The sequence below is a fragment of the Epinephelus fuscoguttatus genome, linkage group LG8, assembly GCF_011397635.1.
Source record: "Epinephelus fuscoguttatus linkage group LG8, E.fuscoguttatus.final_Chr_v1".
Taxonomy (NCBI): domain Eukaryota; kingdom Metazoa; phylum Chordata; class Actinopteri; order Perciformes; family Serranidae; genus Epinephelus; species Epinephelus fuscoguttatus.
In genome coordinates this window covers 44,683,262-44,707,678 of record NC_064759.1, presented here as the reverse complement: position 1 = coordinate 44,707,678, position 24,417 = coordinate 44,683,262, and the positions used below count along the sequence as shown (strand labels likewise).

At 40.7% G+C, this 24,417-nt stretch overlaps 1 protein-coding gene across 2 annotated transcripts in view; it reads right to left on the bottom strand.

Annotated features, from left to right (window-relative positions):
• Nucleotides 1-923: 923 nt before the first annotated feature.
• The window catches only part of LOC125892859 (aldehyde dehydrogenase, mitochondrial-like), a 96,774-nt gene continuing 73,280 nt past the window's right edge, over nt 924-24,417 (bottom strand). For both annotated transcript variants that reach the window (XM_049583180.1, XM_049583181.1), the window contains 3 exons: nt 13,810-13,967; nt 1,654-1,768; nt 924-1,286 (listed from right to left, as the gene is read on the bottom strand). In XM_049583180.1, coding sequence (XP_049439137.1) covers nt 1,254-1,286; nt 1,654-1,768; nt 13,810-13,967 — 306 coding nt within the window. In that variant the 3' untranslated portion in view covers nt 924-1,253. The remainder of the gene's footprint in view (nt 1,287-1,653; nt 1,769-13,809; nt 13,968-24,417) is intronic.

Sequence of the window (24,417 nt, the reverse complement as noted above, 5' to 3'; positions counted from 1 at the left end):
TTAGTCGGTCAAACCAGGGCTTCCGGTATAACTGTTTGAGCGTCGTGAGTTTCCTTGGTCACATGACCTGTCACATGATTTACGTTGCTGAGATTTTTCTAATTTATTAGTTTTCTGCAAATATATCTGGTTTTGGGATTTAAAGTGAATATTTCTGAATATGTATTTAATTCCTGTTTATGACGTTTATGTACTGAGAGTGATTAATACTTTAGTTGAAGAAGGGTTGAATTTATTGTATTTTTTTCCCTGTATTGTTATGCATGATGGGAATGGCTTCAGGTTTAAAAGGAGCGGTTCAGCTCAGGTAATGGCAGTCTTGGTCTGGTTGCAGAGAAGGCAACATCTTGGATTCACCTGTGTATTGGACTGTGAGTTTCTTTCCCTCTTCTGAGTTTTTCCTGATTATTGAGGTTTGTTGAAGAACTTTTTTGAAATAGTTTTTTGTATTCAAACTTTTTGCATTTCTTTTTGTATTTTATTTTTTTCGTAAATAACTCACAATTTGCACCTTGGGAGGCCGACAAAATCAAAAGCCAAAACTTGATTTTTCGACTCTGCCTGTGTTTTTGGAGTTTTTGAAGAGTTTTCAATAGAGCCCCGCTACAGTCACATTATGAGTTGCCATGATAAAATGAACACCAGCTGAATCAGCCTGTGATTTCAATTTTTTACTTTGATTTTTGGTGTGATTTTGAATCCAGCCCTCAGTGGGTTGGTGAGTTTGGTTTCCATTGATGGTTACTGCATCATTTTGTTTCACAACATTTGTTCATCAAGGTCTGATGTGTGATTTTAGTGTTCCCTTAATTTTTTGGAGCAGTCTGTATAATGACACACACAAAAAGACATTGCAATGCAAACTAGAAATTGGCTCCTGCTTTAACATTTCTTGTAAATAACACACACAGATGACAGCTACGTCCCTCACATGCATTTATTATTAAAATCTATAAATGTCAAAGCCCACAGGTTACAAACACGGATAATGTCTGGATTCGTTTATGATTACATTGAATCAGGTGGAAAAGAGTGTCATTATTGATGGACAGTGGGTTGATTTTTTTTACAGCAGAAAGAGCTCATATGAATGGGATTTCTTCCTACAATGGGTTTGTTCTGTGCATGATTGACAGACAGCAGTAGAATTACTTTTGTAGCGGTGCACAGGAGCAGTGTGTCAGTCTGCTGTCAACCAGAGAGCAGCTAGGAGGAGACATGAATTAGCTGCTAACTGGGCTCACTGCACATGTCTAAGAGTTCTTCTGTGGCACCTTCATGGTCACCTGACAACACAGACAAAAAGATAGCTAATTCTCAGGAGTTCAAGGTGTAGAATATTTAGTTGTTGTGTATCTCAGTGTATTATCAATCACATATTCAAATAAATATTGTTAACTCAACTCTTGGGACTAATTTAGTTTCAGACTGGAAATTAGTGCTATTCTGAACGTAACATCAATTCTAAAGGAATACTAACAATGTTTCCGAATTGTAATATTATATTGCTGACAGATCATGTCTAATGATGTTAAAGCTGATAAAGACTGACATCGGCATTAGCATTAGCTTTGCATCCTGGAAGCCCTGATTCAGAGCAATTCATCTGATAAGCTTAACATATTTATGATAGTTTTTTTTTTTTATAATTACCGTCTTGACTTCGGTGTAGTTGTCCAGGCCATACTCTCCAAGCTCTCTGCCATTACCAGAAGCCTTGTAACCTCCAAACGGAGCCTGAGCCCCAAACACATCATAACAGTTGATCCTGCAGAGGAACATAAAAACATGCATTAAACTCTACAATGTTTGGGGATAGACAACCTGCATCCATCTATTAGGGGTGCAACAATACACGTATTCGTATTGAACCGTTCGATACAATGGTCTCGGTTCGGTAGGCACTATGAAACGAACAATACGCAATTTTATTTATTTATTTTATCAACTTCTGACGATGCGCTCTATGCTGAAAGCTCAGTGGATCTGCGCTCGACTATGCCGCCTTAGGCAGCATAGTCGAGCACAGATCCACTAAGCTGCGCCTCTCACATTCATTCAGACCAAAACAAGCTGCTGAGACAGAAGCTACATGCGAAGCTAGCTCGTTGCAACATGGCTAATGCCTCAAATATACCTGAAATCGAAGATCCTCCACCATCCTTCAGATCTGGCGTGTGGAACTACTTTGGTTTTCGTTTTAAGTATGACCCTGATGGCAAGCGTGTCGTGGACAAAAATACAACGGTATGTCGCAAGTGTCACACAACGATAAACTACAACAGTGGAAATACAACAAACATGACAACACATTCACGCCGACATCACCCCGATGCGAAAATAGGTGGAACCAAACAAAAACAAGGAGCGACAACAACACACAGGCTACAAACTTTACCCGGGGCATTTAGAGAGCCATTAGCACATGATTCAAAGAGGGCAAAAGAAATCGACCGGGCGATTGCTACTTTTATTGCTGTCGACATGCGACCCTTTTCTGTTGTGGAAAACGCCGGGTTTCAGGACATGCTGCGGACACTTGAGCCCCGTTACAAGATTCCTTCACGAACCTATTTCACCGATACTGTAGTTCCTGCTTTGTACAACAAGACAAAAGCCTAATTTGAGACAGCAGTGTCCGTAGCACCCGCTGTTGCTCTGACCTCAGATGGCTGGACGTCAAGAGCTACACAGAGCTACCTGACTGTTACGGCACATAGGGAGCTATTTCTTTGTAATATATACTCTGCTGCTAAGAATGCACCACAGAAGATGGGTGATTTAAAAAAAATGGGGCAGGTATAGCTGCACCAGATACATTTAATTTAATTTAAAAACTGTACTTTTGAGTTGAAACAAAAATGTTGATAATTTTAATAAACTACAAGTAAAAAAAGGCATGGAAATTTCTCTTTTTTTGTATCGAAAAAATATTGAACCGTGACACTAAAATATTGAACCGAACCGAACTGTGAATTTTGTGTATCGTTGCACCCCTACCATCTATCCATGTGTATGAATCGTAAATGGACCTGCACTTGTATAGCGCCTTTTTAGGCTTCCGACCACTTTACACTACTAGACACATTCACACACACACATTCATACACTGGTGGCCGAGGCTACCAAGCTCAGTTTATTAACACACTCACACACCGATGGAACAGCCATCTCAGGAGCAATCAGTATGCAGACATGCACACTGGAGGAGCTGGGGACCGAACCGCCGATCTTCTGATTGGTGGAAGACCTGCTCTACCTCTAAGCCACATCGATTTGAATGCACCATAGTTTTAATAATGAGGATAGATAACTTGACAGCTCCCCAAAAGTGAAGCAAAATACATTTTAATCACCCCTTGGTGTCCAGCTGCAGCGTAGGTCATAAACCCCACCCCAGGTGAGCAGATGGGACGTGGGCCAAAATAAAAACTCAAAGTACACATCAAATAAATTTTTCCCAAAAACTGTTTCTGTCATTTTATGTAGTCCTCCTAAACCTCTCAGTGCTGCCTGGTGTATCTGGTACCTTCTTCCTAACCTCAGTAGGGTGAATAGGCAGTTATCTGAGCAGCATCTGGTATAAACATGCTTTATGCAGGGTAGATGAGCACCTATAGTGCATTCAGCTAAATTAACCACTCTTTGCAGGGCCTTGTGGTCCTGTTTGGTGCTGTTCCCGTACCAGGCAGTGATGTTCCTCGTCAGCATGCCTTTGATGGTAGAGGAGTAAAAATTCCTCAGTATTTGAGGGGATACCCGGAATTTCCTCTGGCATCTCCAGTGAAACATTCACTGCCTTGCTTTTCTCACCACTGAGTCAGTATGCAACACCCAGGTCAGGCTCTCGCTGATGTTGACACCAAGGTATTTAAAGTTATCCATCCTCTTCACTGTGGACCTGTTGATACTAAGGGGAGCGTAGTCCTTTTGCTGCTGTTGTTGTGCTGTGCTGACATTCAGAGTAGGTTGTTATCCTAACACCAGCTGGTCAGGTCTTCAGGTAGGTGTTTTTATTGTTTTCTGTGATGAATCCCACCACAGCTGTGTGGACAGCAAACTAAATGACGGTGTTGGAGTCAGAAGTGGCTACATTTGATGTAAATACTGCAGATATTGTGAAGCAAGGACAACAGAATTCACCTTCTCTGTAAACTAAATTCCTCTTCTGTCAGTCCCATCATTCTCTGTCGTTTCTATCAGTCTTTTAGTGAGAGCCTCCTGTGGTTTTCATTTATCTGCTGATTTCTCAGCCTCACATAGAAAGACAGAAGCAGTCTCAATAGCATTGTTAAAATCTGCTCTAAGATCACAGAAGTGACACAACGGGACTTGGCTGTTTTTTGCAAATAAATCCTCCTGAAAGCCACAGGTATTTAGGCTTCTTCTGGAGAAGAATCCTCTGTTGCCATCAGGACGTCATTATTCAAAATCTTTTATTCCCTCTATTAGTCTTTTAAAATCTCTGTAAATATTTTTATTGCTTTTTAATTTTATTGATAACCAGTCTATTAACTTACAATAATAATAATAATAATAATAATAATAAATAACAATTATTATTGTTGCTGTTGTTTATAGATTCTTTTATTCCACTGAACTTCTTAGCATATTTTTTTTATCTTTGATTTTTATTTATGTGCCTACATGTAACTGTATGTTTTAGTCTGAGTGCAAGGCAAGCTGTTCAAACAAATTGCCCCTGGTGGGATTAATAAAGTTGTCTGAATCTGAATCTGTCAGTTGTGTGTGTACCCTCCTTGAATTGTTGTTCCACTTGCTTCCTGTAGTCCCTGTTTGCCTCTGTTACTGCTCTTCTTGCATTTTAAGCTGCCGCTTTACAGGCGTCCATGTTTCCAGACTGCAGTCCTAATTTGTAAACTTCAGTGTTTGTTTATGGCATCCCGAATGTTTCTGATTGATGTGTATGTATGTATGCATTGATGTACTGATGTATGTATGTATTGATGTATGCACTGATGTATTGATGTATGTATGTATTGATGTATGTATGTATGCATACATGCATACATACATACATACACACATACATACATCATCAATCCATGCTTTTATAACAAACAGATATGATATCTTGGCTAAAACTGTCAACATTAATATTCTTGCATTGTCTAAATCTAATGTATTTAGGTGGAGAGCTAGGGATTTTAATTTTCCAAACACAAAATATAACAGAATGGTCACTTAAACAGTCAGCCATAACACCCGATTTGATTATTCTTTCCGGATTGGTAACAAGTATCCAGTCTAACAGAGAGGAAGAACGAATATCAACTCTGGTTGGTTCGTTAATTGACTGAGTTAGATTTATACTGCTGAATAAGTTTTGATGACTGGAAGAGGAACGGTCAAGCCAATTAATGTTGAAGTCACCTAGGATTATCATTTCATTGTGTTTCTTGAGAGAAGTAATAGTGGACAAAATGCACATTGTAGAGTCACTTGGAGCAGATAAAGGGCTATAAATGTTGCCAATAGTTAAATGTTTGTTTTCATGGAGACTAATGAAAATAAAAATTCATTCAAAATTAAGTGGTTCTACAGTAGGAGTAACACGCTCAGCAACAAGATTTGCAGCAACATATGTGGCCACCCCACCTCCTCTAGTAAAAGTTGGTAAGACACAAAACAAGCACACACACAAACAGAAACAAAAAAAGGTCAAAATGGCCAAACAATTGACCCAGGACCACATGGGCCCATAGGTTTTGGATAATAAGCCAAAACCACAATCAATCAGAAGTGCTGATCTATTTCATTGGAAAGTTTTATAAATGTAGCTTAGAGAAGTCAAAATTAAAGAAACAAAAAGCCAGAGCCTTATGAAATAAAGGAGGCTGCTGCTTATAAATAACTATGATAGCCGGATAACAAGACTCAACAGAAAACTTGCAGTGCAATAACAGTTTTAATAAGAAGTGAAAGAAAATCATCCCTCAGGGGGAACGCCAAAATTACTTTACAACACTTTACGACAGCTGGATATAAACAGAAAACTAAAAATACTCATGAGTCTACTGAATATAAACAATACAATCACAGCAACAAAAAATAACAGAAAAAAACAACAATGGAAGGCAGTATCACTGAACAACTTCAAAAGTCACTGACCGTAAAGCCAAAGAGTGTCAACTTGGAGTTATAGCGGGACGGTTTCACCAACTCCATGGCAGAAAGCAGACTGAAGCCAGCCATCGGTATCAGCAAAAGTTTAACGTTAAGTTGAAGAGTTCGTGGGGGAGTTCATGGAGGAGTTTATAGGCGGCATGAAAGTGGCTTAAGCAGCTTTGTGATTGCTGAATTTTTGTTCATTGCCATCGACCCACACACACAAAGTGCAGGGTTATCGGAGGGAATACTTTAATTTAAGCTCCTGGAGCCTGTGTTTCACCAGGTTGAAGGACCAGCGCCTCCTCGTCAGGTCTGCACTGTAGTCGGGGTAAATGAAGCCTCGGGCTGGATCTGTCATTCTGACGGAAAGTAGGGGTGCAATGAGCCCTCTCGATGGCCGGTAGAAACAACGAGATCCACTTTTAAGTCAAAATATACCAGCATGTCGATTTTTGACTGCTGGATGGAATCAGATAAAGTTTTCAGCTGGCTGATGGATCCATTGTGTGGAGACTTAGGCCTCTAGTTTCGCAGACCGGGCGAGGCGGAGGCACAGCACACCTGCGCTTCGCCAACTGGGTGTGGCCAGGCGGATTTTGCAAGTTTGGCACACCGTGCGCGCTGGTGCAGCTACTCCTCTTTCCCACCTCCGTCCCTCCTACCTGCACAAGTCGGAAAGAGGGAGGAGAGAAGGCGTGGAGTGGGTTTTACACATCCGATTCACATCACACCAATCAAATGAGCCCCTCTCCTCGCCCTTTAATGCGCCGTGCGAAGGCGTAATGAGAGAGTTTACTCAATTCGCCATGGCAGAAGAGAGCAGCAGTGTCAGACGGCCAAACTTCTCCCAGGAGGAAACTGATGTTTTGGTCCGAGAGGTCCAAGCTCGCAGTATCCGAATATACGGAACTGCGAGCAGACCTCCACAGGCTGATGATGCAAAGGTAGCCTGGGAGGAGGTCACCACAATTGTAAATCAATGTTGCGTTTCTCTCGTGTGCGTGCTCTCTCTTTCTCTCTCGCAGTCTCACTCTATTTCTTTTCTTTTGACTTTTCTAAGATGACAGATGCTGAATATATACTCCCTATCTGATGTTGTGGTTGTTTGTGGTTGGCTGAGAGGGATGTGAACTTATTAGTTTGCAGCTGTGTTAATCAAATCAGGTTGGGTTTCCATTACGCGTGCCAAATGTGCCAAATGGTGCCAATCCCCTTTGATCTGACATCAGATGTGAGGGGACAGTTGCTATAGAGATACATTTATGTGCTGATTGCAGATGGTTGCATTGAATAGTGGTTTTTGTGGGTATTTATTGCATCGTTAATGTGCCTGACATTCTGGAAACCTGCCTGTGAGGTTTTGGTGACGTGTGCGCACTGTCCGCCAGTCAGCCAAACTTCGACTTACACCGGCTGCGCTGACAGTAGACCTGGATTCAGCTGGCGAGCTTTTAGCGCACCTTTGGCGAAGCCTTTTGGCACGAAACTGTTACTGCGCCAAGCTGGATCTGTCGACACCTCCCCCGGCTGTGCCGCCACACCCATCTCAGCGCACCTCGATCTGCTAAACTACCAAACTGAGCGCGCCTCAGGTTGTGCTGCTCAAAACTAGCTCTGCACGAGGTTTCGCCACCCTGCGCCGCGCTGGGAAACTAGAGGCCTGAGGCTTGAAAGTTTCACAAGTGAAAAAATAATAATCAGTCCAAACAGCAGACACAGTTGTTCAACTGCCAAATATTTAAAAATGATTATTTAGAAGTGATGTGAGTTGGAAGCCATGAAACGCCACAAGTTCAGGAAGAAAAGGCAAGCAGACACCAGCTCAGAACAGCTTACTCTCTCTGTGGCCGTATTTCCACCATTTTTTTTCTTTTTTCTCTCAAGGCTCCATCGTGGTACCCATCTTATTTGCCCTATGCCTCTGCGAACCAGATAAGTTGCAGTTACAGTTAACATCATGACCAAATTAGTTGTTCCTACAAAGACGAGAGAGGAGATGCTTGAAAAAATTCATGAGGCACATATAGGAATGTGCAAGAGACATCCTGTTTTGGCCAGGAATGGCAAAACAAATTGAAGAAGTTGTGCAGAAATGTGCAGTGTGCAACAAACACAAAAACAACGATCCCAGAGAGCCCTTGACACCTCATCCAGTTCCTTTAAGAGCGTGGTCAAAAGTTGGAATAGATCTCTTCCATTTCAATAATGCAGAGTACATCATGTGTGTCGACTACTACTCAAAGTACCCAGAGATTTCAAAATTAAGTGGTACTACAAGCAAGCACATCATTACGGCACTTAAGTCTGTTTTTGCCAGACATGGTGTACCTGATGAACTTTTTTCTGACAATGGGAGACAGCTGATAAGTGCAGAAATGCAAGACTTTGCGACCCGCTGGGAGTTCAAACACTCTACCTCGAGTCCAGAGTTTCCACAGTCAAATGGACAAGCCGAGAGAGCTATACAAACAGTGAAGAATCCATTGAAAAAAGTACAGGAAAGTCTCAAAGACCCACATCGCTCTTTTGGAGTACAGAAACACGCCTTTGGAAGGAGTAGGCTACTCTCCTGCGCAGCTGCTTATGGGAAGGAGGCTGAAGACAAAACTACCTGTGTCAAGGAACCTGTTAAAGCCAGGAGTGTACACACATGTACGGAGCAGATTGATGAACAGACAAAAGAAGCAGAAACGCTACTTTGACCGTGGAACAAGGAGATCCCTGTGGTGGGAGAAGGAGAAAGAGTAAGAGTCAGACAGCAGAACCAAATACAACCTGCTGTCATACTGAAGAGACATGATCAGCCAAGGTTGTACATAGTACAGACTGACAATGGGCAAATCTACAGAAGGAACAGGAGACACATTTTGAAAACCAAGAAAACCTCAAGATCCCCACAAGCACAACATGAGACTTTTGACAGTGGTCATGATTCTTTGCCACTGATGGAGAGCGGCCAGCAGAAACTGAACCAGAACAGAGTGACTACCAAGAAAGTCACATGCCTGCAAGGTCTCTACCACAAACACCGAAGTCATCAGTGATAAAAGAGACTGTGAGCACTGATAATCGTGCAAAAACCTCACGTTTTGGTAGACCTATAAGAGTTCCCCTTAGGTACCAGGAGTAATAGCTGAAACTATGTTCTGTTAGGTTCTAAACTGTTTTATTGAGAAGAACTGAAAAAAAAAAACAATCTAAAGAAAGGGAGATGTTATGTATTATGTTGTAGTACTGGAGTCACCACTAAGTGCTGTGCTGTATATGTTGAAGCTGCACTAATAAACACTGTTCAGTCTGATTCAAGCCGTCTCCTTCTTGAGTCCCATATATTACAGTCTGGGTCTCTTAGTTCAGTGACAATGTGTTCCATCCTTTTGGCAATAACTGACGCAAATAATTTGTAATCCGTATTTAAAATAGATATTGGCCTATATGAACTGCATTCTCCCTTCTCCTTGCCCTCTTTGGGAATAATAATAAATAATAATAAATTACTGCTTCATTCCATGACTGGGGCATCTGACCCTCTTTAAGGGTGTAGTTAAAGCATCTGAGGAGCATTGGCATCAACTCTGGCTTGAAAGTTTTATACCATTCACCGATGAAGCCATCAGATCCAGGTGCTTTATTTGCCTTAAGTCGGGAGATAGCATTATTCAGTTCAGTAATGGTTATCTCTGTATTCAGTGCACTGTTTTGGCTTTCTCCTATTGAGGGAAGATCAGAGAGTTCAGGAACTGATCAATTATTGAGATATCGGGTTTATTAGGTTGGGCTATTAGGCCTTTGTGGTAGGTTTCAAATGTTTGCTGAATTTCTTCTAATTTGTAACACATTTTATTATTGTTTGGATTTCTTATTTTGTAAATTGTCCTCTCAGCTTGTTGTTTACGTAATCTCCAAGAGAGAAGCTTTATAGCCTTAGGGCCAGTTTCATAATACTTTTGTTTGGTGAACCTCATTTTCCTCTCAATTTCTTCAATCACAGATCTTATTAATTTCTTGTTGGATACACTTTAATTGGGCCAAAACTTGTGGATCTCTTCAAGTAGCATGTTGAGTTTCTAAGTTTCTCATTTGTAACTGCAGGTCTGAGAAGTGTCTTTGTTTTTCCTTTTTCCTAAAAGCTGTGTAAGTTATGGGTTTACCTCTTAGTACTGCCTTCCAAGCATCCCACATATTGGGTGATACTGATACATTATCATTATTTTGCAGGTACTCTTTTAATTCTTCCGTTATGTATTTCACACACTTTTTATCATTCATTAGACTGGTATTTAACCTCCATAGTGTGTCCTTCTGTATATTATCTAAATGCAGTGTGAGGTACACTCCGGCATGGTCCGAAACATCTCTGACACCGATCTCACATTCACTTATCCTGTGTCTATCTATGATTGGGATGAAAAAATAATCCAGTCGGGAGTATTCTGCATGACAAGGGGGAGTAGTAGGTAAATTGTCTGTCTGAGGGATGTCCCTCCAAACTACATCGTTCCTTCAACAGTTTCCGCATAGTTGATGAGTTTTGGTTTTGCTTTTTTATAGAGTCAAGTTTATGTTGTATCTCGATATTCCAGTCACCCCCACAGATTAAGGTTCCTGATAACTCTTGGGTTAGTAAATTAAAGTTACAATGTGTAATTTACGTGGTTGTTTATTAGCAAATATCAACTATTGCTTTCATAAAATATATATATATATATATATATATATATATATATATATATATATTTACTAAAGTGTAATGCAATTCACATACAAATGGAAGCCCTCTCATAGGCTTAAGGCCAAAACACACCAGCGCCGTATGACGCGCATCAAAACAGCCGCCCCCATTATTTTCTATTTACAAACCCACACGCGTCGACGTGCCGCACCGCGGCACTTTACGCTATTGTCCTATTTTTCCAGTGTTGCCGCCCTTGAAAAAGCGCTATTTTGTACTTCCCAGCCTAGCGGACTGGAGTGTGCAACAGAAATCCGGTTGACGCCCCGCAGCGCAACGCTTTTTGTGTGTGTTGGGGGTGGCACTTGACTCGCGTCAATGACACCGCCGTCATATGACGCCGCCGGTGTGTTTTGGCCTTTAGAATGATTTCTCTATATACACACAAGCAGGGCGCAGTCTGCTGGAGGCTGCCCTCTTGCGTCGCCATATTTGAATACAGTGGCCGAAAGGGATATACGCGCTTCGCCTTTCGCGTTTACCTAGAACTTGCCATCACTGGAGACGGTTAAGGTGAAGATCAATCCGGGGCGCTTCTGCGTGAACCTGCTTTGTACTTTTATGATTCTGTAGCACTTTAAATGGAGGACCACACATGTTTTACCCCGTGAGAGGGAAACCACGCCACCAAATAAAAGAAAAAGATCAGATAAGTGAGGACGGGACAAAACGTGAGTGAATATCGCGTTGCTTATTCCAGGTGGAAAGAACTCCTGAAGGAGGATTTCACAAGGGATGCGGAGGTTGCCTGCTTTCTGCTAGACAGGTGATTCAATCTGATATTTTAAAATCGTTTTGGCTTCATGTTTGCAACTACTTTTCCCTCTCGTCTAAGTTCGAGTGATGGCTACGTTTACGTGCTAACCTTATCCTAGCCTTGGCTAACGTTATCCCAGAGCTACAGCTAAATGGTTAGCCTAGCCTACAGCCTAATCTGTTGATTCCTCTCGCGCTGCTGCGAAGGCTGCCACCCTCTCCTCCTCCTCCGAGACACACCTCTTCGCCTACCCGTTCCTGCACCGCCTCTACCCCCTCGCCCCCTTCCTCTCCCTGGTCTTCCTCATCTCCCTCTCCCTCTTCCTCATCTCCCTGTGTCCTGCGGAAGAACACTTTGGAAACGCATATATTATAATCGTACCAACCTATATTTGCTGCACTGTGCCATGACTATCACATAAAACGTGTTATTTTAGCATTACTGTGCTAATGTTTGCTCATGTTACCAAAACAATTAGAAATAAAACACTCCTAACATATAGGAGGAGGAGGAGAGGGATCCCTCCTCAGTTGCTCTTCCTGAGGTTTCTACCGTTTTTTTTCCCCCGTTAAAGGGTTTTTTTTGGGGAGTTTTTCCTTATCCGCTGCAAGGGTCCTAAGGACAGAGGGATGTTGTATGCTGTAAAGCCCTGTGAGGCAAATTGTGATTTGTGATATTGGGCTTTATAAATAAAATTGATTGAACTGATTGATATATCTCACAGATAACCTATATCTCACTGGTAAGGTATAACAAATCGTAACATGGTTTAGATTCCTAAATAAATATTCACCTCATCGCTAGATACTCCTGAAAATCTCGAAAAACTCTGCTGTCTGCACAAGGCTTTTTGTCCTACGAGGCCACCGTCACTTACCCAACGGGAGGGTGAGTGAGTGAGCGCGAGTGAGCGCTGCAATCTAGAATCTGAACACTGATGTCACTGTTACTCACCATTTTTACACACTGAGGCTTTAAACATTTTTTTAAATAAAAGATATATCATGACCTGGTGGCATATACACGTTGCACATCTTGCCTTTAACTAAAATAAAGTGTCCTTCCTTATCTTTAATTTGAGTAGTTAATTCAAAATTTACCTTATTAGGAAGGAATGTAGCCACTCCCCTCTTTGTCCTGATTTGTGGGATGAGTGAAATGTATTCATGTACCCTTTTTTTTTTTTTTTTTAATTTTTCATGCTCATGTCCCCCTTTTTTAAGATTAGTTTTTTTCAGGATATACGCAGCATTTTGCAATAAGTTTAATATCACATTGTAACCTGACTTATGTATCTTAATAATATCAAATCATGAGGCCTCTGGTGATTCCAACCCCTACAAAAGCACACACCTCTTCCCTTTTTTTCCTCAGAGTCCTCTGTTCTGTCACATCCATATAGGGGAAAGGAGTCACCTGGTGAAATGTCGCTGTCCGGTATCTCAGGACAGGGCCAAGTTTCTGTGAAACAAAGTCCATTACAGTTCCTGATATCCTGCTCGAAACTGATGTGGGTGCAGAGATCGTCCAGTTTATTATCCAGTGCCTGTATGTTAGCTCATAGGTTGAGATCTGAGCTGGTGTTTGATCCCTCCACGTTTGCCTCCGTGCCTCCTCAGATGCAGAGGTGGATGCAGAGATGGTCTTGCTTGTCCATGCAGTCAGGATTGTAGCTGGAGCTCATCTTTCCCACTTTTCCCTAATGTCCTTAATTTCCACTGGCCAGTTAGCAAAGTCAGCAGGAGGAGAGTTCACAAAGCGGTGAGTTGATTTAATTATCCTGATGAGTGACTCAAAGTCGTCGGTTATCACAGCTGATAGTTGTAAATAACTTAAATAGCATTGGTTAGCATACATTTTGGGGAGCTGACAGAAAGGTGTCAAAAGTCCGTTCCTAGCAACCATCTGTAATGTACTGTAATCTGTGTGATCTATAATACTTCTCTATTTTTTCAAATTTTAAAAACCTGGTTCTTCTTTTCATGATTTTTCCCTGCTGGACTTCACATATCCCTGACCTGAGCAATGATAGTGAGAATAATATAGCTGATCGAAATAAAACAAAATCTTTGCTGTAAAATGCCAGTTTTTTCTGTTAATACTCATGTGAGAACCCTGACAGTTCTTAATATCTGCAACTGAGGGACTTAGGTTTGCACAGTAATTATTTCAGTAACAACACCCCTACCAGACTGTGCCAGCACGGAGCCCGTTGGAGACATAGCTGGCCTTATCGATGTCCTTAGTAAACACAGCGGCTGCTAGACCATATTTGGTATCATTGGCTCTGTTCACCACCTCCTCCAGTGTTTTAAACTTCAGGATCTGCATCACTGGACCAAAGATCTGCAAGAGAAATGTGACAGAAAAAAAGGAGCAAAGATTAACAACTCAGTTCTATGAATAATTAACATAAGACGAACAAGCAAACCATTTATTCAAAGTTTTCTCCTCTAACATTCACATCTCCACCGCCTTCCACATATCCACAGGAGGGAACACACCAGACAAACAAAAAAATTCAGTTGCCCCCTTGTGGTTGTATGCCTCTTATCACCAATTAAGTTTCTAGGGTGTCTCCAACATGTTTGCACCTGTTGTCATTTACGCAATCACTCTTAGTAAATCACCTGCAAACCACGGTTCAGCCCCACATGCAAAATTCTAGATTGCGCAGGCAAATTAGTACACGCAAATTGGGATCTTAGTAGATCTGGCCCAAAGTGTACATAAACATACAATATGAACTATAACAACCCCACCCCCAACCCACCCACCAAGCATCTCATCTATCAAGGTTAACAGAGGAAAAAAAAACAACCAACCAGTAAGTAAATGAAAAAAAAAAACAAAAAACATAAAATTACAAAATTAATTACATAGTGCAATACCATTAAAATGTATACATACAACAGAGTGACACTACCCAGAGGACTATAGAGCCAGTGTAGAGCAAGGCATACAAATATTATTGCGATACACCTAATAGCAGATAAATTTATGGCATAAAAAAAATAATCTCTTTTTCAAATTAACATAGAGTGCCTATGTTATGAGTACTTACAGGACACGTTAGGAGGGAGTTTCAGGATCAAGGGTATATTGCAGATCTGTTTTTTCAAGAAAACGTAAGAAAAGGCCCCAGATTTCATAAAATTCACCAAGCCTATGTTTAAGACTACAAGTCAGCTTCTCTAATGCCAGACATGATGATAATTCTTTAAGCCAATGACTAATAGGGGGACATGACATATTTTTCCAGTACATGGCAATGAGACATTTTGAATGGACAAGGCAAAGATTAATCAATTTGATTTCATGCGATTTTAAGGAAAGATTTTCAGGGTAGAGGCCTAAGATACAGAATTTAGGAGAGATAGGAATAGGTTTGGAAATTATTTGGGAAATTATATGTATTACTTCTTTCCAAAATGTTTGCATCTTCTCACATCCCCAGATGCAATGGAAGAGGGTGCCTTTATGAGTTTGACATTTCACACAAGTGTCTGGAATGTCTGGATTAAATTTATTCAGCTTTACTGGGGTAACATAGGTCCTCATTATCCAACTATATTGTATCAATTTAAGTCTAGAGTTAATTGAAAGGCTCTAGGCCTTTGAGCATATCTGACTCCACTCACCGTCCAGCACACATTCATGTAAATCCTCACTCCATGACCTCCTTTTTGAGTCAGATGACTCTCTAGAATGAGATGAGAATATACAGTCAGGTCCATAATTATTTGGACAGTGATTCAGTTGTCATCATTTTGGCTCTGTACACCACCACAATGGGTTTTAAATGAAACAATGAATACCTGCTTAAAGTGCAGACTCTCAGTTTTCATTTAAGGCTTTTTTTCAAAAATGTAGTATGAACCATGTAGGAATTACAACCATTTCTTCACACAGTCCCCCGACTTTAAGGGCTCAGTATTTAGATTTAGTATTTAGACAAACTAACATAATCATCAATTAAACAGTCAGTTTTAATACTTGGTTGCAAATCCTTTGCAGTCAATGACTGCCTGAAGTGTTGGACACATAGACATCACCAGATGCTGGGTTTCTTCCCTGGTGATGCTCTGCCAGCCCTTTACTGCAGCCGTCTGCACTTCCTGCTTGTGTTTTGGGTGTTTTGCCTTCAGTTTTGGCTTCAGCAAGAGAAACGCATGCTCAGTTGGATTCAGGTCAGATGATATGACTTGGCCATTGCAGAACATTCCACTTCTTTGCCTTAAAAATGTCTTTGGTTGCTTTTGCAGTATGCTTCAGGTCATTGTCCATCTGCACAGTGAAGCATCGTCCAATGAGTTTTGAAGCATTTAGTTGAATCTGAGCAGATAATGTAGCCCCAAACACTTCAGCTTTCATCCTGCTGCTCTTGTCAGCAGTCACATCATCAATAAATACAAGAGAACCAGTTCCACTGGCAGCCATACATGGCCATGACATAACAGTACCTCCACCATGCTTCACTGATGAGGTGGTGTGCTTTGGATCATGAGCAGTTCCTTCCCTTCTTCCTTCTCTTGTCTTCCCATCATTCTGGTAGTTGATATTTGTTTTATCTGTCCATAGTATGCTGTTCCACAACTGTACAGGCTTTTTAGATGGTTTTTGACAAACTCTAATCTGGCCTTCCATTTTCAAGGCTAACCAATGGTTTGCATCTTGTGATAAACCCTCTGTATTTATTCTAGTGAAGTCTTGTCTTGCTTACAAGAGCAGCAGGATGAAAGCTGAAGTGTTTGGGGCACCATTATCTGCTCAGATTCAACCAAATGCTTCAAAACTCATTGGACGATGCTTCACTGTGCAGATGGACAATGACCTGAAGCATATTGCAAAAGCAACCAAAGACATTTTTAAGGCAAAGAAGTGCAATGTTCTGCAATGGCCAAGTCATATCATCTGACCTGAATCCAATTGAGCATGCGTTTCTCTTGCTGAAGCCAAAACTGAGGGCAAAACACCCAAAACACAAGCAGGAAGTGCAGACGGCTGCAGTAAAGGGCTGGCAGAGCATCACCAGAGAAGAAACCCAGCATCTGGTGATGTCTATGTGTCCAACACTTCAGGCAGTCATTGACTGTAAAGGATTTGCAACCAAGTATTAAAACTGACTGTTTAATTGATGATTATGTTAGTTTGTCCAAATACTTATGAGCCCTTAAAGTTGGGGGACTGTGTGAAGAAATGGTTGTAATTCCTACACGGTTCATACTACACTTTTGAAAAAAGCCTTAAATGAAAGATGAGAGTCTGCACTTAAAGCAGGTATTCATTGTTTCATTTAAAACCCATTGTGGTGGTGTACAGAGCCAAAATGATGACAACTGAATCATTGTCCAAATAATTATGGACCTGACTGTATTGTAAAGTGTAGAGATCTGGCCTTTGCTTCACTGATGCTGGGTTGCAAACCGTTCTAACACTGTTAAAGGGGGACAGTTAGATGAATGATTTAACTTAGAGTGTACAAAACTTCGCAGCTGTAGGTATTTAAAAAAGTGAGACTGTGGAATGTTGAATTTATCTTTGATTTCGTTAAAAGACATACGTAAGTGTATCACCATTATAAAGGTCTATGATCCCTCTTATCCCTTTGTGTGACCATTGTTTGAATCCTAAGTCATTCTTAACCAGGTTTGAACTCTGTGTTTCCCCAGATAGGTGCAAGGCAAGACAAAGGTGGGATGTCACCTACAGCATTATGAGCTTCATGCCATTCTATCAAGGTGTTTCTAACAAATGCATTTAGTGTGTTTTTCTTCAAATTCTTAAAAGAGTCAGAATATAAATCTGAATTTAACGCTAGCCCTCTTGTGGACGATGCTTCCATTTTTACCCAAAGTAACTCTGGATGTGATGAGAACCACAGACGGGCAGCTCGGGCTGCCCAATAATACCATAATAGGTTTGGTACCTCTAGGCCTCCTCTGTCAAATGGGAGGTATAGTACTGTGAGTTGAAGTCTTGGGCGCCTATTTTTCCAAATGAACTTAGTAAGAGTTTTTTCATGTCTTGGAAGAATTTAGGAGGAGGCGGGGGTGGGACTGACTGAAACAGATAAAGAAATTTGGGAAGGACATTCATCTTGAAAACATTTATACGTCCAATCTCAGACAAGGGGAGTGAGATCCATCTGCTTATAGATTCCTTCACTTTTAAAATAACTGGGTCCTAATTGCCAGAGATTAATGAGTTTAGATTGGGAGTAATAAAGATACCAACATACCTAAATCCTTAAGGTGCGTTCATAAACGGGTGCCGGACCGTGGGACGGGGTCTTTCCCACTCATTGAGGAAGAGAACAGAGGATTTGGTTTTGTTAAGTCTGTATCCTGAGAACTTCCAAAACCTATTAATCACATCAGCAAGGGCGGAGAAAGACTGCTCCAAGTTCGTCAGAAAAAGTAATGTATCATCTGCGAATAAGGCTATGCGATGCTCTACATATGCAATTTGAATTCCTTTAATAACAGGGTGATTTCTAATGGAGATGGCAAAGGGTTCTAGCGCTAAAATAAAAAGCAGGGGGGGCAAGGGGCACCCCTGATGGGTCCCACAATGAAGATTGAATGGTTTGGAAATAATGTTATTGGTCATAATCTCTGCGCATGGTAGTAGTACAAAAACAAAAGTCTGATCCACTGCCTAAAGTAAACACTGAAAACAAAGCAGGAGAGTACTTCAAATAGATATGGTCATTCGATTCTGTCGAACGCTTTTTTAGTGTCTAGTGACAGAATACATGAATCTTGTGTCTCTTTTTTCATAAATTATATTTAATAATCTTCTATTATTATAATATGCCTGGCGGTTTTTAATGAATCCATTCTGATAAATATTTATTAGAGATGGAAGGCATTTCTCTAACTTTAAAGCTAAAACTTTAGCAATTATCTTTGTATCTGAGTTCAATAGAGAGAAAGGTCTATAGGATTCACATTTAGAAGGAGGTTTGTCTGGTTTTAATGTCAATGTAATAAGTGCATTTCTCAGTGGGGGGGGGGCAGAGTACCATTTTGAAAAGATTCTTCATACATATCCTTCAATGCACTTATCAATTCATTTTTAAATAATTTATACACATCAACTGGGAGTCCATCAGGACCTGCTGTTTTCCCTCCTTTCATGTGTTTTATAGCTTCACACATTTCCTGACTTTCAAGTGCATGGTCCATACAGGATTTATCGTCTTCAGATATGGTGGGGACTGGGAGTTGGCTGAGAAAGGGAGTTTGATCCTCCTCTAATTCTGATCATTTTGATTCATATAGGGTCTGATAGTATGCAGCAAAAGTATCATTTATCACTAAAGGATCAACAATTATATCACCATTTGGAGTTTGGATACTATTGATGGCTCTTTCTGTATCTAACTTTTTTATTTGCCAAGCTAATAGCTTTCCACTTTTCTCCCCTTGTTCATAAAATGTTTGTTTTAATCTTATTAAACAATTTTCCGCTTTAGCAGCAGAAAGTGCATTATATTTTGCCCTGAGGGTTGCTAATTTCTTGTGTATGAGGATTTGTCTTGTCTACCTCCCTCTCAAGTTGTTTAATTGACTTGTCTAAAGTTAGCATTTCTAAATGTTTTAGTAGTTACTGAACTCGTGTAACTAATTATTTGACCACGAATATAAGCCTTAAATGCCTCCCATCTCACAGAGGCTGAAGTCTCATCCTTATTAATGTCAAAAAAGTAGTCTATTTGTGTTCCCACAAATTTCAGAAAGCTGGGATCATTTAGCCATTTAGGGTGGAGCCGCCATCTCCGAACACCCCGCATAAGTTTTTGGTTGTTATATATAAGAGTAGGGATGCACTGAAATGAAAATTTGTGGCTGCAGCCGAAGCCAAATAAAATTAAACGCTCGGCCGAATACCGAATACCGAGTACGGATGTTTAGTTTTTCATTAGTTTTTGCAGATGAACCCCCTCCAGATTAGTGTTGTCACGGTACCAAAATTGGGACCCACAGTACGATACCAGTGAAAGTATCACGGTTCTGAGTAGTATCATGATACCACAACGAAAATGAGGCAGATGTGCCTTTTATCATTTATAAAAAGATAAATCACTTCTTTATAATACATCAATGATATTTGAATGGAATAAATTACTTATTGACTTATTCATACTTCAAAAACAGCATCAATAAGTGATTAACATAGGGGGGATCAAAATAAAATAAATAAATAAAATAAAAATCAACCAGCGACCCTCCTCCCCTGACAAGTCACTTCATAAGTAATGAACAGTCCCTAAAGTGCAGTGAGGTTTGTGGGCCGTTACCTGCCACAAAGAGAGAAATGTGAATGGCTCGTTTCTCCTCTGACACGTCACATACCTGTGTGCTGCCACGGCTCGGCTGTCCAGGTACTTTTGGGCAGTCATGACGCCAAGAAGAGGACATTATTGGAGCCAGACTTCTCGGTCGCCGGTAAGCCTTATCTTGCGCAGCGGAGCACTATGGCCGCCGTATTTGACAGGAATGCGTATTCCTATCTGTGTCTGTGTCTGTGACCCCCGTTCAACCCACAACCGGCAGGATTTGGCTTTCGTTTCTGCTGCTGGTTGAAATCTGTACTCACACAGTGTGCTCCTGACTCATTTATTTTGTGCGCACAAAACCATTTTTTAGTTGCAAATGCAAGTGCGGTAACGGACGGAGTAAAATATCGCCACACTGCCGACATTTTACTCCGTCCGTTACCACACGCTGTTTGGCTGCTTTATCAAAACACGGCGCTATTATTCGGCCTTGCTTTTCACTTACTCCACCAAATACCGAATGTGTGGGTTTTTTTTTTTTTGCAATATTCGGCCGAATATATTCAGTTACTGAATATTCGGTGAATCCCTATATAAGAGATGCTGGACCATGATCTGAGATTACGATGGAGTCATAAACACAATCTGTTATTCTCGGAAAAAGATCACTGGACACCAAAAAATAATCAATCCGTGACTGGCCTTTGGATACATTTGCACAACAAGAGTATTCTTTGTTATTAGGAAACAGTCTCCTCCAGGGGTCAAGTAAATTTAGCTCTTTTATAAAATTCTGCAGCGTTTTCCTACTCTGTATATGAGTTGTGTCAGTGCCAGAAGAGCGATCAAGGTGAGGAGAGACTGTGCAGTTGAAATCTCTACCAATTTGTAATTTTCCTGGTAGTGAGGCTAATGATAGGAATAGCTTTTCAAAAAATTTGGGGCAGTCACCATTGGGTCCGTATAAGTTAACCATTGTAATATTTTCATTAAAGAGTGAACCTTGCAAAATCAGATATCTTCCAGTAGGGTCTGACAGTTTTCACAACTTGAAAAGGGAGAGACTTGTGAATTAATGTAATGACTCCCCAAGCATTAGTAGAGAACGAAGCAGAGTAAACTTGGCCCGTCCATTGCTCCTTACCTTTAACATATCACTCGACATTAAATGAGATTCTTGTAAAAATATAACTGTTGATTTAAGATGTTTAAGCCTCGTCATAACCTGCTTTAATTTAGATAGTTCCCCTAAGCCTCTCACGTTCCAAGTAGTTATCTTAATACTTGAGTCACCATCCATTATCATCAGTAATATTTTGTAGTGAGTACCGCACTGAGTGTCGTTTAAACACAAACAGTCAAAAAGCGTGTGGAATGATTGAAATGAAGACAATAAAAGATCTAATAGCACTATGACATTAAATTGAAATCCAATGAAAGATGAGAAAATCCCTCCCCTCCAGAACATGACAGCATTCCCTGCGAACCCAATCAGTTGAAAACACAACATACGTAAGGCTGGTCTGATCCTACAGAGAGCAGCAGAGTAACAATACTCAAACACATCCATCATCAGGTGCCCCAACCAAACGGCGTAAAGAGAAAAAAAAACAGAATACTCAAAGAAAGAAAAGAAAGCATTTAACAAAAGCACACTTCCTCTAGCTGTCTCGTTATTTCCATAAATCTTAAGTAAAAAAAGATAAACCAGGAATTTCCACTATTATCCTCAACCTCGGTAGTTATGTCCGTCATGGTGTTATTCCCTACAGAGTCCATTCAAGAAAGAAAAAAGAAATTCGAATGTTCCATTCATTATCCTCACCTTCAGGATCCAGACCGGTGTCCGTGACACATCGTGCCACCCAAAGGAGAGACTTCGGGCAAACGCCACAGCATCCTCCAGGTTGTCAAAAATCTGGGATCGACCTGTGTGTGTCACCCACAGCCGGGCTGGGTGTAGGATTCCATACTGGACGTTCAGGGCTTTAAGCTGCTGCTTCACTTCGTCAAAGTGCTTCCTTTTGATGTGTGTCTCCCTGGCAACATCCTGGAAGAATTTCACCTCCTGCTCTTTAAACATCACTTTTCCTTTGGCCCTGACTGCCCGGGTCACTCTTTCTTTATCTTTAAAGTTGAGGAAGCGCATTATTAGCGCCCTGGGGACACTGCCATCTTGGCAACCTTGCAGGCTGTGGGCTTGTTCGACGAAGACCGGGTAAGGGAAGGATTCAGCCCCAAGTACCTCGGGAAGCCATCTCTCCGGTGTCACGTCCCTCTGCTCCCTCCAGCAGGTTGATGAGGCGAAGGTTGTTGCGCAGGCTGCGGTTCTCCTGGTCTTTAGTCTTAGCAGTGAGAGAAACTACCTGCTTCTGTAGCACAGTGACTACCTTTTGCAAAGTAGTAACATTGTCCTCCGTGTCTCCAATACGCTGTTCAGCCTCCACAAGTCTGTTAGAAAACTTGCTGAAGTCATGTTTAATACCTTGTATGGCTGTTAGGACCCCTGCAAAGTTTGCCAAGAACTCGTCTCTCATGTCAGTTATAGCTTTCATGATCATGTTTCCCCCATCAGTTTCCATGCTGCTAGCTGCACTGCTCACTGTTAGCATGTCTGGAGGAGCAGAGGCAAGTGGGCCCAATTAACAGGATTAACAGGATTAACAGGCTGGTTTGTCTCGTTTTTCTGCTTTCTGGCTCCCATTTCGAGCACAGAAGTTGTAGCGAATCAAATGAGATATTTTCGAAACTATTTTTGAGTATTCAGGATACTGACTGCAGGATTAGCCGCTAGCTCAGAGGGAGCCGTTGAGACTCCATATTTATATTTCAATAAACATTTATAAGTTTATGCCTTCATTGTCATGTTTTCTTCATATCAAAAATTTTATCAAATATGTATATATATCTCTCTCTCTCTCTCTCTCTCTCTCTCTCTCTATATATATATATATATATATACAGAGAGAGAGCGAGATACATAGATAGATAGATAGATAACATAGATATAGATAGATAAATATAAATATATTTTAAGGCATTTTGTCAAAGTTAGATTTGGTTTTCTGGTATCATGACAACATTACTGTTAAGTTACACTGTTCTTTGTGTGTAAACACACACAGCATCTCTTTCATTGGGCAGTCTGTTGTGAACCAGCAACAGAAAGCAGTTCTGTAGCTGAGAGTATTTTCCTCATAAGTTAGGTCCTATTTACCGACTTGCAGTCCATGGGTGTGTGCGTAACAAGCAGAGTAAGTGCGCTGTGAACCCATATACACTGTATGTAGGTGGATCTTACTATCTGAATATGCACTCTTAAAAGAGCAGGAAAACACTGTGCTATTGACTTTAGAAAAGGTTTTTGTTGTTAAATGGCGCAATCGTTTTTTTGCTGCCTCATAATAATAATGTGCCAGACATGACCCTATTTTAAGACCTACACACTTATGGGTGCACAGACGGATACGGAAGTAGTAAAAATAAAATAATACTTATCGAAGTACTATTCAAGCTTGTACTTTATGAAATATATATACATGTGTTGCCACTGTGTCCTTACAGAGAGAGTAGTGTCTCTCTGTCCACACTGAGTCCACTAAATATGAGCTTCTTTTATGTCATGTAAACAAAGCACATAGCTTTCAACTGAGTGCTCAGATCAGACTGGAGACTTAACCATTTAAAGGATGGGTGAGCGGCCTACTTGCTGTCTTCTTATGTTTGGACTTTTTAAACATAACACACATATTTTCTATTGTGATATTTACTGGAAATGACAAACAATATAGCCAACAGCATGTAAGCTATTATTAGTGATTGTCATTTACCAGAACCCTTCTGCTCCCTGCCGATCTCCCTGCAGCCAGCTGCCACCTTATTTAGGTTTTTGTAGTGAAATGAGGAGCTATTATGTGCTGTGTTTTCCCTTTACATAATGAAAGGCCAAAATATTTTTTTCTTTTTTAATAATAAGCAAATCATGATGAATAACAAAAACAGTTGTTTTGTCTATGAACCTTAACAGTTGTTATTGAGCCAAATTTCAATGCTGTGTTAATGCCAAAGCCATGTTTTATGTGTGTCAGTTAAGTCAATTTAACTGATAACTAGAAAAGCACTCGGAGAGCGCAGACCTCCACCAAGCAACTCAGATTTCCTGCCTTTTTATTATTTTATCCACGCTTCAACCGATCACCACCAAAATTTTATCATCTGTTCCTTGTCCCATTATCAAACCTTCCCAAAAATGTCATCAAAATCCGTTCAGAACTTTTTGAGTTATTTTGCAGACAAACAAACAGACAAACACCGGCGAAAACATAACCTCCTTGGCAGAGGTAAATATTAGAATTAAAGCCCTGACAGGGCAGAATCCTATGCAGTTTGAGCTGGTTTATTATTATTCATTGACTTCTGTCGTGTCTCAATTTGCTGTGAGTTGGAATGAGCTACATATGTGAAACATGGCCCAGTAACTCGATATGATTTGCAAATGCTTCCCCCTATTCG